The sequence below is a fragment of the Saimiri boliviensis genome, chromosome 2, assembly GCF_048565385.1.
Source record: "Saimiri boliviensis isolate mSaiBol1 chromosome 2, mSaiBol1.pri, whole genome shotgun sequence".
Classification (NCBI taxonomy): domain Eukaryota; kingdom Metazoa; phylum Chordata; class Mammalia; order Primates; family Cebidae; genus Saimiri; species Saimiri boliviensis.
In genome coordinates, this window is record NC_133450.1 from 169,667,817 (window position 1) to 169,683,651 (window position 15,835).

General features: G+C 38.8%; 1 protein-coding gene across 6 annotated transcripts in view; it reads right to left on the reverse strand.

Annotated features, from left to right (window-relative positions):
* The window catches only part of BNC2 (basonuclin zinc finger protein 2), a 450,289-nt gene that overhangs the window by 6,859 nt on the left and 427,595 nt on the right, over positions 1-15,835 (reverse strand). For 3 of the 6 annotated variants that reach the window (XM_074394876.1, XM_074394877.1, XM_074394881.1), the window contains one exon: positions 12,675-14,644. In XM_074394876.1, coding sequence (XP_074250977.1) covers positions 12,675-14,644 — 1,970 coding nt within the window. Of the gene's footprint in view, positions 1-12,153; positions 12,220-12,674; positions 14,645-15,835 lie in introns of all 6 variants that reach the window. The other 3 variants (XM_074394875.1, XM_074394878.1, XM_074394879.1) reach the window with 2 other exon arrangements.

Genomic DNA, 15,835 nt, shown 5'->3' on the forward strand with positions numbered 1-15,835 from the left:
GAGGGAAGAATAATCAAAACTAGACTGTATTAAAATTTCTATATTCTATAAGAACATAAACAGTAGAAGGCTTGTTTCTACTTGCTTTGATTTGGAAGGCAATAAATATATATAGAAGGAAATTCCTCTTACAGGAAAAAAAAATGACTGGAATGGAGACAGAAAATGAGTTCACAGGTAGAAGGGGTAAGGATTTGGTCTCAATAACTGCAGTGGTACTCATTAAGCAGTGCTCCAAACCTGAGCCCCAGATGGTCACTTTCAAGAAGAACATAGCTAAATCTTATTCAATCTTATGTGTCCTGCAGGTAAAGTAGAATACTCTGCACAGAGGATGTACTTAAAAGTACATTTGTTTCCCTTCCATCAATAATATGCATGAGTCTTCAAGAAGCATTTTCCCAAAATACACTGTAGAAGGAAGAAAACAATGATCCCAATGTAGGACTCAGTAACACAATATCCAAGAAAAGGCGGTAGTGACACAACAAAGGGTAACTGTGACGCTATTAATACCCTGGTGTGTTATAAGGGAATGCCACAAAATTAGGGCATGAAAAAGCCCTGTAATTTGGGCTATGCTTGGAATTACAAATGCTTCCTTTAAACCTCTGTACTCTTTCTATAATGTGAATTTACCAAAAGCCTCTTAAAGACCAAGATCACCCTTAAAAGCAGAAAGTTATAAAGCCTTGGACTGAGGGGAGGGTGCTGCAGAACCAAACTTCTTTCTTCTGTGAAATGGTGAGTGGCAGTACTCTAACTGAACTGAAGTGGACGACCAGTCTTTATCTGCTCCTTTGATGAACACTTTACCATGCAACCACAGAAGACGCAAAATCCATCCAGTGTAGTCGGGTAAGTGCCAGTGCCCTTTAGAGAGAAAGCAAGTCTCGCCTGGGCCTTCTCCTTCCTCATGCCTCCCTTTCCCACTTGTCCAAATGCCCAGTTAGACTTAATGTGATGTCCAGCCAATAAAAATTAAAACTGAAAACAAACACACTATCTTAAAAAAGTGTTTTGAGGTTTTAAACTTGGCTTTAAGATACAGGGAAGGAGCTTTAAAACAAACAACAAAGAAACAAGTTGCATGACGAAATCAGAAAATAAGACTGTGGCAGTCAGAGACTGAATAATGATTCATGGTATAGGTTGCATGAAGTGCCCAACTTATAACTCTTAATTCTTAATCAGATTTGAGCCATTCTGAACTTAGTGAATCGAAAAAAACACTTGATAATTAATTAGAATTCCTCAAGTGAAAAATAATTGAGGTCCCATTTTTTTTTTTTTTAAGTTTTTGCCTTTATTTTACAGCTCAATTCTGCCATTAAACACACATTCCCAAATTCTCAAATGATACTGTACAGGATGATCATAATGACAGAGCAGATACCATATGCATGCCTATTTGTTTGTATGTATGTGTGTACATATAAGTATATGGGGAGAGGGGGAGAGAGAGAAATTTATATCCAATCTGGGTAAGTCTAGATGCTCGGGTTAGGTGTATTGTGGGACTACCGAGTCAATAATACTTTTGAATAGAAATGTAAAACTGCTATCCAAATCCACAGAAATGAAAAATTAAAACTTCTGCCTGCCTCTCATTAGTCCTTTTCTTATCTGGATTGCTAAAATACTATTACACTTACCTCAAAATTTTTGTATTATCATTTATTAATGATAGGATGCTTATGGCTCTATGCACAAAATGTTACTTTTGACACTATAACTTTCTGTAAAATTAGTAGTTGTTCTACAGGCTATTATTTGAAGATTCTGTCCAAAAGGTCTGAAAACCATCCCTGAGCCCAGAAAGAAAATTCAATGTGAAATTCTAGTGGGTAACACTCAAAAAACCCCAAACGTAAGGAAGTACATATTAAATGCAAAGAACAAAATCTAAGCAAATTCTTGCAAATTAAAAGTCTGAAACTCAGTCATTTCAACCCCTTTCAATATAAAACAAATCATCCATACTGGTCACGCAGACAGTTTCCTCTACATTCAAATTATTCACTTGAAGATAAGCTCCCACCAAACTCTTTAGAGGTTTAGCTAATTTACTGCACAGATACGGCACGTCTGTTGTAATAACAGGTAGGATGTATTGGGGTCGACCATTTATCAGAATTAGACTTCTTTTCTCAATTCACAGTGAATTATGCTGCCTACACGACTCCCCTCTCTCAGAGCCTGCCATCCCCGTACGGCCCCTAATGTGGCAGGCAAACAAAATTGACAGTCTCATCTTGTCAACAAGGGGTGATTCTCCTGAGAAGCCTTCTAACTTTGCAGGGGAAGCAATGTATTAATGTGTTTGTCCCAGGAATGTTAATCATCTTCAAGCTTCCGATCTAACTTTGACGTGAACAAAATCACCAAATTTGTTTACTAAATGAATCGTAATATGCTAATAAGAAAGCATGACATATATGGAAGCGCCAAACAGATGGTTTGTTTACTCCACTTTGCAACTTTATAAATGTTGTAACTCTGAAGATGTTAGTGAGAATTATTGGCTTGTTGGCAGAGGCAAACATGTCTTTCGCATACTAAATCTGGCACTACAGTTAGAAAACAATTTGTCATTGCTGTGGAATGCATAAAAAATGTTAATGTAGTGATGGCATTTGGGAAGGCAGACTGGAGGATGGAAAACGTGTATGCTGGATGCTCAGGTTAAGCGTAGAACTGATATCCAGCAGCACCATTACCTAACCATTTTACTTTTGAGTTGTACCTGACACATCGAGGCTTCTCAAGGGTGCTGATTATTCAGCAGGTGCCTGTTGAACTGTAATGTGAGATGAGTGTTACATTGTGAACAGGATTATGTTTTCACAGCATTTGGAAATGTTCTCAGTCAGGCAGCTCATATGGTGCTCACTTTACTACTACTGTTGGGTAAGAAAAAGCAAAGCCCTGAGCCCTGGCATCTTTTAAGGACTTACTGAGAATAAATCTGAGCTTTAATTCTGAGTTTTATGTTTACCTTGGACAAATTAACCCTCAAGCCTTCCATTCCTTGTTTTATACAGACTGACTTTATGTAAAGATTTTAGAAGCTTTATTTCCAAAATAATGAGTTAATTTTTCTCTTCATATTCACATTTTTTTCGTTTTAAAAGGTTTCGTTTTTAATACGTATAACATAAGGCTTCAATTTCTTTCTGACCTCATGTTCAAAGAAAACGCTTCAAAAATAAACATTCGAAAATGTTTTATATCATTAAAATGGTTCATTTGTTATTTGTTGTTGTTGTTGAGATAGTCTCGCTCTGCTGCCCAGGCTGGAGTGCAGTGGTGCAACCCTGGCTCACTGCAACCTCGGCTCACTGCAACCTCTCTCAGGTTCAAGCGATTCTCACGCCTCAGCTTCCTGAGTAGCTGGGATTACAGGCATGCACCACTACACTCAGCTTTGTGTGTGTGTGTGTGTGTGTGTGTGTGTGTGTATAGATGGAGTTTGCTTTTCTGGCCAGGCTGGTCTTGAACTCTTGGCCTCAAGCAATCTGCCTGTGTTAGCCTCCCAAAGTGCTAGGATTACAGGTGTGAGCCACCACACCCAGCCTAAAATGAGTAATTTATGATCTTCTTAAAAGATAACATTCAGGATGCATGAGTTCACAAGGGAGGTGACAGTATGTCATAGGACAATCAATATTATTATTTAGCTATGACTTTATCTAGAATTCTGTGTTGAAAATGAAGCTAATAAAGACACCTGAACAAAAACAGTGAGCATAATCTAATTTACAACTTGGAGTAAATAATGTCAAAACTACCAGCCAAAACATGAAAACTTCATTTAACCAACCAGCAATGCATGTATGCTAATACATGTTTTAATATTTAGAAACAGAAGAATTTTGTGAAGTTCTTTTTACTTTTTATTTGCACAGGCATAGTTTGAAATGCAGGATTTTGTATTAAAGAAGTACTTATTCCCTCTGATGTTATTAACCACTCCCAACATCCTGGTCCTACATATATAATACATGTTGAGACTACCACTAGTCTTGTGGGATTTCCTGTGTATCACCATATAGCACTGAATTTTTTACCCGAGAAATGAGAGAACAAAGTGATCTACAGAAACCACTGAGTTCATCTTGCTGCCCAAGAATCACTCTGAAGCAAGAAACATTAGCAACTGTTCCAGCCTGGTGCTTATATCTCATTTGAAAGATCTCATTCCTGACCAACAAAGAAAATTTCAATAAAGTACTTTTACTGATTTAACAACAGTGAGCTCCTGGGATTGTCAAAGTGCTAAGTCTTTTCCAAGGAGAGAAGAAATCAGCAGCTCAAATATAATTAACCTTCCATTCTCAATGCAAACTGCCACGCATAGGAGCTCTGCAGTCTATTAGTGAAGTTATAATGGCCAACAGGCAGAAGCAAAATTGGTCAAAAAGTTGGCTGCTGCTGTCATATTTTTGGAATTATGATTAATGGCACTAATAATGTGGATGATTACTGATATGTGTATCTCCAGCAGTTTATCATATTGCTTTGGCTGCCTACGTCCACAATAAACAGGATGCTATCATTTACCTCTTTATTGAAGGCAATCCTTCTCTTGAAGGAGCATATTATAATTACTTTGTAATGTTTTATGTCTTAAACATTTTGCAGCTCTGGACCTTGCCAACTGCTTCGTGTCTACCATTGATTAATTACTGAATGTTTAATCAAAATTTAGAAACTAATGTAGTCATTTATGAGCACACTGCAGTGCCAAAGTAGTTAGGCTTTGCTCCCAAGTTTGGAGAGTGTTGGGTTCAAAATCAAATCCCAGTCATGCATGAGGATCCAAGAATTTCACCTTGGGTGCTCTGAGGTTGCCAATTCCATCTCTGCTGATGAATGGAAGGTAATCTAACTACAGGGTAAACAGCATCTTTACCTACCCACTCTCTTCACTCGATTTCCCTTTCCTCTTTCCTCAATTCCCTCATCAACCGAGCACCACTGTTAGCTGTTGCTGAGAATAAGAAAGTCCTCGTGAATGCCCGTCATGAGAATATAGTTTTGAAGTGGTTAAACAAGTGAAAAATAATTTGCTGGGACAAATACATAAGTTTTTTTTTTAATGCGGATTTTTTATGGTACTGTCATACAACCATTCACCGTTGAAGTTAAGTGTTTTTTTAATACCATTACTGAACTGCTGAAATGGATGCTAATATAGCTTGGAGTGCTAATGTCAAGTCCTGGTAATAAAAAAGACAGACTGCTGAATGAAATAATTTCAAGTAAAAAATAGAACAAAAGTGCTCTCTCTCTCTTGCTCTCCACTTTTATTGAATTGGGACTGACTGAGCCAATTGCTTTAGAAGTCTGTAAAACACAATTACGAGTGAGCGAACTGACCCACCAGTGCCCCCTCAGTGACAGAGCAGACTAAAAAGGCAGCAGAGTTAGAGCGGCTCCCCTCCGCTGGCCATCAGACCTATAAGGCTTCCAGCTGCAGGTCTGTTGTTCTCGGTGCCCAAATCGGTCTTGTTTTACTTACAGAATTGTCTTATTTCCCATCAATGTGATAAAGTAACTTCATACATCACTTTCCAAGATGTAGATGTCTATTCTGGCAATTAAGAATGATCTGTCTCTTGATATTCTTATTTATGTGGATGTTTATGTATAAACACACATACACATTATGTGGATGAATTTAGATTAGAACATTAGCACAATTTTTGAATGGCTGGTAATAATTCAGATTGATATATGCAAGGGCAAAATTGAGGCACCGGTTACATATATTGTTAGAAACACTTATCTTTTTTTTTTTTTTTTCTTTCCTAAGGTAAAGGCAAAATTAGAGCAAGCAACAAAAAGAATTAAACTAGAAGTGGGTAACATTTCTCCCCCTAGTTAATAAAAGAAGTAATAAACTCTATAAAGTACTAGAGTTTAGATCACTAACACTTTAGGCGTAACAGCTTTTTACCAGGAATTTACAACTCCTGTTTTAATTCAAGCAGCCTGCATTAGGACATAAAATCTAGGTATTTTTTAAAAGTAGTTTTATGTGAAATAACTGAAGAAAAACTGTCTTTTCCTTAAAAGTGTTATTTCTCCCTCTGTCTTAGCTTTCCTGCCTCTCCCTCACACACACATCTTGGCACTCAAGAATCAAAGCTACCAAATCCCTCTTTTATGACATTGCAATTTTTTGGCAAGGACAAACTTCTTTCCAATTCTGCCACGTTCATTTATTTGAAGCTTGTGGGAGTCTTATGGCAAACACATTATTTCTGAGAAGGCTTTAAAAAAAGAAAAAAAAATGCTTTACAGCTAAACCTTCACTCTGAAATTTAGGCAAAGAAGGTGTCCTTTTCCCTTGGTATAACCATGAATGAGCACTTACAGCAAAAGAGTTGGTAGCCTTTTACCTAAGAGAGAACTGAACTTACCCGGGTTATATAAGTGAGTGTTAATGTACATGTACAGTCTTACCACCCTCTTCTGGATGGAAAACAGCCTATGTTTTTTAAAAAGAAAAGACTGGCTACAAAATGAGTATCTCGAATGGTTAAATATAAGAAAGATTCACACCATAAAGTCTGTAAGGTCAGATAGATTCAGAGGGAGGTGAAAATCAGGAAGACCGTTTCAAAGTGGTCCCATCATGAAAAATACCACCTGTGCATTCAGTAGGTGCATTCTGCTCAGATATTTTTGCCTGAATTTTCAAGATAATGTTGGCAAGAGTAGTAGATTGTTCCTTTATAAGGAAGGTAAAAATAAGAGCTATGTAGAAGCATTATGTTTGTGCAATAGAAATTATGATGCCACAAAATATATAATGCTCACTCCCATCAATAGAAATTTATAAAAAATCTCTCTGCATCATGAAAAGGAAATCATTCGTCAGCCATGAAGCGTTGTGGTCTATTTGGTACACAGTTCTGGAGACAGTGGAAATGACTGGTGTGGTTCTTGTACTGGAGGAGTGAAAGGTCAGCAGAGGCTTAAATGAGCTTGTCTTGCATCCAGCTGGGCCAGCAGGAGGTCATTAGGAAGATCCGAGGCTCACTTTAGGCTTGACAGAGTCTCTCCCCATGATACAAGGAGACTGTTTTGCTCATTGCTCTTCTCCCAGTATCTAAAAAGAACCCCAGGGACAGGAATGACACTGAAGTTTATCTTACTACCAAAGTTTTGCATGAGGAGGCCACAACTAGCAGTTACTCAGGAGGGGGATTTATTTTGTGTGTTTGCTTCTGACGGAAAGTAATGGAGATAAGCACAAAAGGTCTATTGATCTGGCTCTATTGTGAAACCAAATAGAGTAGCAGGAAAAAAAAAAAAAAAACAAAAAAAAAACCTCTTCCTTAACATTTAGAAGTCAGAGGACCTGCACAACTTTACGTTATAAAAGAATTTTAGACATGGAGACTTGCAGTTTGATTGGCAATGAAACAAAACAGCTAATGCTTTAAAATGTTCTCCTCTTTTACTTGGAGGGGATTACCACATCGTATTTGACAGCTAATTATATTAGGGCAAATATACTAATAGTTGCCTCGAATTGGTGCTAAGTGGCTCATTTCTTAAGAGGTATTGCCTGGTGAAATCGTGTGTACTTGCTGAAAAGCCCTCTCTAGAAAAAGTTCTGCATAAGTTTCCAAACAGAGGGAATGATGGAAAAAATGGATGCTGCTCTGCTGAGAAGGTGATAACAGGAGGTAGGTAACATGTTTTCACATCTTCACCTCTGCTGTTAATGTATGCAGTGGCTCATCAGAGGTAGCTCCTGTTAATTTATTCCTGCACACCTGTACAGGGCTGGAAGTCAGGTAATCAGACAAGCTAAAACTATACATTTCTGCTTTTTAGCTACAGCTACCCAGAGGCCTATATAGGAACAAATTTAGTTCTAGAGACATCAGCAGGTTTGAATAAACCAAATACAGATGTCTTCTTCCACAGCAATAGAGAAGTTTCCATGTTTAGATGTGGACTGATTTAACTAGCAATCAAATGGAAAGTTCACACTTGACACCAATGGTTGCCTAATATTTATTCAAAATTCACCCTCAGCAAATATAATTTTGTCTTTAAATTTATTCATATGGCTAAATCACCTTTCCTACAACTTGAAGATCAAACATATTTGCTTATCTTTCTGATAAAATTTAAGACAAACTTTGACAACTAGTGGCCACAACTCTCAGAGGAAAGGAACAAAGATGGTAAAACTCATGTAGGATGAAAAAGAGACAATGACTTCTTTTTATACAGATCATCCAGTTTCTGAGTTCAAAGTCTTCATTTGAGATGGAGTTTGAGAACTGCCAATCATTAAGACAAATACAAATAGATTTTAACATATGAGCAAATGATAAGGAATACTAGGAAAGAGAACAGAGGGTATTTATTATTTTTCTTCTTGAATAGAAACCAAATGTAACTTATAAATGGGCTTCCCCTAAAAATGGGTGACCTATGCCACTCAGCCCTCCCAGGGAACAAAAATCAAGTCTGAGTAAGAGAAATGATGAAAGGTAAAACTACGCCCAGCTAATTCTGACTATCATGCCCTCTTCAAAAGAATTTCCTGTATGAAGAAAGCAGGTTCCAGGCCAGTTAGAATTTCCTCTTCTCAGGAAAGATTTCATATGTATGCTTCATAATGGAGGGGCAGCCTCCTGTTCCTAATAGAACAGCAGCTCAGCAGCAGACAAATCAAGGGATAAACAAGGAGGAAAGGGTCTTTAGAGACTTTCAAAATCTAACACTACACCATGTTATCAGGATACACTTGAAGACTTTAGCAGTCATCTTAGAGCAGCAGTCTCCAACCTTTTTGGCACCAAGGACCAGTTTCACGGAAGAAAATTTTTCCACAGATGTGAGTCGGGGTATAGTTTTAGGATGATTCAATGATTCAAGCATGTTACATTTATCATTAGATTCTCATAAAGAATGTGCAACCTAGATCCCTTGTATGCACATTTCACAATAGGGTTAGCACTCCTATGAGAATCTGATGCCACCACTGATCTGACAGGAGGTAGAGCTCAGGTGGTAATGCTTGCCTGCTTGCTGGCCCCACTAGCCACTCACCTCCTGCTGTGCAGCCTGGTTCCTAACAGGCTATGGACCAGTACTAGTCTGCAGCCCCGAGGCTGGGGACGCCTGCTTTAAAGCATCAGAGTTCTTTACAGAGAAAATTATTTGCATTTCACTTCTATCACTCAGAATAAAGATTATTCTAACAGCTACCTAGTTAAAGATGACTGTGTGAATCAGCTTGCTCTTTGTCAGTGTGGAATGGTCCTATTGGCTTCTCAATTTACTAAAAACAGACTCATTTACAACTATATAGAAAAGAATAGCTTTGACACTACTGCTTAGAATCTCAGCCCTAATAAATCTTGCATGTGTCTCTCCCTTTCCTCTGTGTCACTCTACACAAAGAGCATTCTTGCTTTTCAAAAACCTTCAACTTGATCTTATAAAATCCAGAAGGACCACAAACAAAGACCTGGAAATCTGCTAATTAACTGCCAAACCTAAAACACAGTATTTAACATCTTTCTACTTCCCATCTTATTCACATGCCTATCTGAGACCAAAAATGCAACTAACTCATGTATAACCACCTTGGAAGAGGCCCAGGCAGACCTGTGTAAAATTCCTCCAAGGTGTTCTAATCATGAAGAAAGCTGCTTTTATAAACAGAAGGAAGAGGGCAATTCTGTTAGCTTTATGACAGGCATCCTAGAAACCCTATAGCCTTGCACACTTCAGCCCCACTCAAAATCCCCTCTAATGCTTTATTTGCACAAGGAAGACATTGTGGAGTCAAGGATGGATGAAATTGAGACTCTGGGGAGAGGAAAGAAATGGGCCTGAGGACAGCAGGATTAGAGACAAAGGAGGGTTTCTGTTTGAGAAGGTCTGTTGGCTCAAGAAAAAGGTAAGAAAACGTGTCTTAGCTTCACAGCAAATTGAAAAGGAAAAAATAGGTACACAAACTTCCTGGGGTTCTCATGACTAATAGAGTAAAAATGAAGAGACAGGAGAAGATAAGTCTAAGAGATAGATCAGAGATCCAAGAGGCTTTGTGACTAACGAGATTAAATCACAGGCTGACATTCATTGATGAAATGACAATAAAAGGCTAAAACAGGAATATAGTTATGTTTCACAGTTTACTCTGCTGAGATGCAGGAAGAGGCGGGTAGCCCAATCGCATTACTGGTTATTTGGTGTAGCTAAACTCATAACATTACATTAATTCAAGTCATAGACTCAACCGAGATGAACGCTTTTCTTAAGAAAATATAATGTCGAAATTGAAGTATCAGAACTTCTGTGTTTGTAACCTAGTATCAAGAGTTGTATACTGTTAAAAAGCAAAATTTCAACTGAGAATAAAAAAAGTTTTTAATCTACAATTTTTGCAATTTGCTTTTTCATTTATCTTATGTGACAAAACTCCAAAATGAAAAAGATTGGGCATATTGTGATTTCACCCAAATGAAACCTATCAACCGTCTTCTGAAGTTTGCTACCTTCTGTGTGACTGAACACCCCTGAGAGCACATCTGTACTCTTCTTCACACCTAGAATATCTTGTCATCCTAGATGTGGGTCTGAACTTCAACATGGTTAGTTACTCACTAAGCTCCTGATACTTACAATACAAATGAAGACTGAAAGATTTTCCTGCTATCAATAAATGTTTTGCCTCATTCAAACCAATAAGCAGTACCTCAAAGTGCCTCCCTATGTGTTAAGACATAAACATAAGAGCACTTGTGTTTTTCTAGTAACTGTACATAAATGAAGGCTTCAAACTTTGGGTGTGTAGCCTTTTGGTCTCCCAGCTATTTATTCCAGTAGTATGACTTGCAATATTTTCAGCAAACCAACTAAAACCGTGATAAGAATTTATGCAACTAAGCTCAAATTTTGGCCTGTTTTCAAACACTCCATTTCCATAAATATTTTATGCAGGTTTTCATGAGTCTTTTATTTTTGTTTAAAAAAAATGCAATGCATTAACCTCATTATCAGTAGTATGCTATTTCAAATTTAAAAGAATGAGTATTACTCACAAACTTGGGGGAAGTTGGGTAAAGTATTTTATTATTCAAAACATAGCTATTTTATCTGATGTATTCTGGGACTGTCAATGACAACTTGGAACTGAAATAACGTTGTGTCTATAAACCATTTTTACAGAACAAGGTAGATGAGGATGAAAAATCCTTAAAAAAGTGTTTCTCCTCAACGCATGTTTTGGGTTGTATAGGAGAGCTACTTATTTTTCTTAAAGATTTTGCTTTTCAAAGATTGGGGCCCTTTTATTTCAGTAGAAAGGAAAAAATATTCCTCAAACTTTTATTTAAAAAAGGATTGATCTCCAAATATGAAGACAAACAGAATATCCCAGAGACAGAACACTACTTTTCAGTGGTACTTTTAATGTTACTTTGCCAAAGAACTCTATCCAACTGATAAGCCCTAGAATGACTGCTTATTAGTGGTGGCTCTGTGGAAATTTTTTAGTTAATTTTAATGTGTTTCTTCCACTGATTTCTACCATGTAACAAAATTTTCTCTAAAATACTTTTAAGACAATGTAGAACTAAAACTGCATCTGATATAATGGGAAGAACTAACTGGTGTGTGACCCGGGTTGGGCCGGTGGTGTATTATGTAAATGACCTCCTCACAAGCTTATCTCAACAAACGCAGGATAACTGTGCTATCCTGCCACTGATCACCTTGACACATTCCATTTACATTACATTTTCGTGGAGATTAATAAAGAACCTTGTAGGTTGAGGACCAGCTGCTTCTGTTTAAGCCCAACTTGTTTTAGAGCTGCAACTACATAGCAAGAGTGTGATGTCATCTGAAGGCTGGACTTAATATATTCGAGCTGATCCTCAAAGTACATGCATGCCTCCCCTTCTGTGCATAATCCCCATGGTAGACTATAGTTTATAGAGACGTGCTCAAAGACATTACGAAGTTAAAAAAGAAACCCACAACACCATACCATTTTCCCACATCAACAATTACATCTGTCCCATTTCCTTCTGATATTTTCATGACTCTTAAAGAATTCAAGGACAAACTGAATACTCATGTAAGGAATGATAACATTACTGGTTATACCTACGGAGATGCAGGCTGTCTCGATGTCCTGGACCTATGGTTCTTTCCATCCGTAAATTTCTGTTTCTATATTGGATAAATATGTGTGTATGAAGATAATATATTGATTTAATTAAAAAGCCACATGGCAAAGCAGAAATATAAATATATAAATTTATATATAACAGAAGCTGCGGCTTCTAAGTGAAGGTTCACGGGGAAGCAGGGAACCGTGTACACAGTTACCTTATTCACACCTAGATGCATGAAAACACATACACATACATATACACAGAGCACAGAGAAAAATGGCGTGCATTATGGGAAAGATGGCACATGATTCTGCATGCTTCATCATCACAAGCACCAACCGCAACAATCCTTCATGAGCATGGCAGCCTAGTTATCACGTGGTCACTGCGGACAATCTTTACAGTGCATCAAAAACATCTAAGTTGGATTTCTTTTAGTGTGAAGTCCAACATGACTGAAAACTGGCACCCTCCACCCCCAGCAGGAGCAGCCAATGGAGATTTACTGACCTGTCTCTGCTTCGGCGAGACGGGAACGCAGCATTGCAACCAGCCACTGTGCAGACGTGCATCTCTTTTAAGTGAACGTTCCTGTAGTGAAGTTTCACACTGTAGGAGCTTTTGAAACTCTTCTTGCACACATAACATATTTTGGGGTCTGGGCTAGAACACAGGTCACCTTCTGGGGAGAACTTTTGAGGGCTGCCGTAATTCAGAGACGATGTAAAGCTCTCGTGCAGGGCAGCCATGCTGGCCCCCCCACCGTTGTACAGTCCATACTGGCTCATGTAAAACATGTCGTAAGTGGGATCTGTGAATTCTTCCTTCACCTTGATGATGTCCTGGTGAGAGGGCTCACTGTGGTTCTCGTCGGGCCTCTCACTGTTCATCAGGACTTTTTCACTCACTTCGCTGTGAATGTGCTCATCCCCTTCCATGGATTCCTCGCCCAGTTTGGGCTCTGAAGACTCAGACTCATTCTCATAGTCCCGCTCAGGCTCTTGGTCTTCAGAAGTCATGCTGTCCGCCCTTCTTATTTCAGTCCTTGAAATGCACCGGGTCCTGTTATGCTTGGAAAAGTCCTTCACAGACATGCCTGGGCTCATCTCCTCTTGGGAGTGACAATGATTGTCATGGCTCATGTCATTGACCACAGCTCCACCATCATTGGGGTCATCATCTTCATCATCAAACTCATCGGCAGTATCAATAATTTCCTTCTCAATCTTCACAGGCATGCTTGATTTCCTGGGCTTTTTCTTGGGTGCCAGGTCAGCACTGGGCTCATGGGTGGCCATCATCACTGCTGGCACTACTGGCTCAGAGGGTGGCGGGGGGTGCTGCTCTATGGTACCACTGGCTGGAATGATGGGACTGGTTGGGAGGGAGGTTGGAGGACTCACCATTTCCCCTGGAGTGAGTAAACTTCTATAAAATGGAGGAACTGGTTGTACAGTCTTTAGCCCAGAAAATACCAGCTGGCTAGGGAGAGGATTTTGCAAGACAGGGTCTAGAGGGGGAGTGGTAAAACCCATTGGGGGCCGGCCAGGACTTGTGAGTGCCAGATTTGATTTTGTACTTGCTATGACTGGGGTGGCAGCTCCTGAGGTGCCCCGAATTAAATCTTTGTCTCGGTTATTCCTTAGCATAGGCATGTGAAGGCGGGGGTTGGGGTTTGCACTGTGGCGATTACGACTTCGGAGGGAGCTAAAGACCATATTGCAACCTTCAATGGTGCATCGATGCTTGATCTTCAGGTGAACAGCATTATAATGAATTTTGAGAGTACCTTTGTCATAGAATGTCTTCCCACAGGCATTACAGAACACTCTTCCTTTCCTAGAGGCTGACCCCATCCTTCTCATCCGATGAATCCGGAATGAGCTTTTTGGGTGTTCAGTTTTGGTTAGATCACTGACTGGGGCAGAATTCTGAATGGGAGAGACACAGGCTGGCTCGGTTTTGGGCTCCACATTAGTAATGCTGGTCAGGGCATTTCTATTGGGCGTTTGATCATTCTTATAAGGTGTGGGAGAAACTTCGGATTCGCTGCTCTCATTATATTCATTCTGGGTTGAAAGGCTGGGTTCCCGCAGCCTCAACCCTGGTTGCTCTAACAGTAGCCCGTTTGGAGGCAACCCTAGCAGCGGTGCTGAGACAGGGTTTATGTACTGGAATGGAAGCAGAAATGCAAGGCTGTTTGGGATGTTTTCGAAGTGATGAATGCTGGAAGGATTGCTGTTCTCTAAGTGAGCAAGGAGGCTGGGACTCCTGGTACGATTATTGCTCTCAATGAAAGTCCTTATATCTGAGTCTGTCTTTGAAGATGGTACAGCCACGGCCTGCCCTTCTTTTTCCTGAATTGCCATCAGCTCCACAATGGATTTGGTTTCTCCAAACCGCAGAAACTGCTGAAGGGTGATGATTTCTTCTTCTCGAGACATGATGGCCCAGCGGTCCAGCACCTTGCCGGCAGCATCCTAGAGGCCACATCAAAGAAACAACAAAGACAAACACAAAAACTTATTGATTGTGCATAATTATTCAATGCAACGGAAGGTGCTCTGTGTGCTCATAAAACACTGAGAGCAAGAGCAGAAAACAACATGCAAGCACTGTTAATGAAAGTCAACCCACAAAGCAAACTTTTCTGCCATGCAAATGTAGTAATTAGAGTCACAGTTAGAGAAACAGATTGAGTTTAATAATGTCAAAGCAAACAAAACGTAGACCACTGGGGCTCTGTGATCTAAAACGCCTTTAGTACTGCTTTTTTTTTTTTTTTAACAACAATGATCTATGTACTATGCAACTATTTTTGCATATATTAGTATTAGTATAAGATATGAACCCTTGCTGTGAAATCCAATATAAATGAAAAAAATGGTACCTTGGTCCTTATTAAATAGTGATACTATAGGAAGGAATTAAGTACATTTTGTGAAATTTACTGCTTCAACATAAGCAGACATGACACTGGATTCAATGATGAAAATTCCTTTAAGTAGGAGTTATATGAATTTCTGAATCAAAAAGATGAATAAAGCAGCATTACCCATGATATCTTGTTACTAAACTGTATCTTATCTTTTTTTTTTAGAATGGCTATATTTTAGTATCATTTAATAGCAGGCAATTTCATAAGGAAAAGTAAGAAAAACATCACTCATAAAAGGTAATTGTACTTTTCCTGAAAATTGGTTATAATCCTATGATTCAAAGTTTGAGTTAGACTTAATGTATTTGACTTTTTATGATCTTGTTATAAATGACAGTCATAGATATTTAAAAAGTAAACATGTGATGGATTTAGATAGAATAAATGTGTAAAAAGTTGTCTCTCAGCATCCTCCTCTGATAGCAAAGGGAGTCCACAGAGAATACACATCAGTAATCACCAGACTATGTGTTGTTAAATATACATTAAAAAGCATTTCACACTTTCATTTTTGCTAGTAACTATGAGATTTGCCTGGAGGTAGGACTTTAAAATCCTGCAATGTAATGTCAGGCAATCCATTTCAGCATGGATTGAGAGAAATCTATTCAAACACTTAAATAATGACTCCATCACTTTCTAGGGCACCATTCTTCCCATCAGGACAGCACACTTTGCATGCCTCTGTGAATGACACTTGCCCAAATACTGACCAGGAATTTGAAAAAGCATA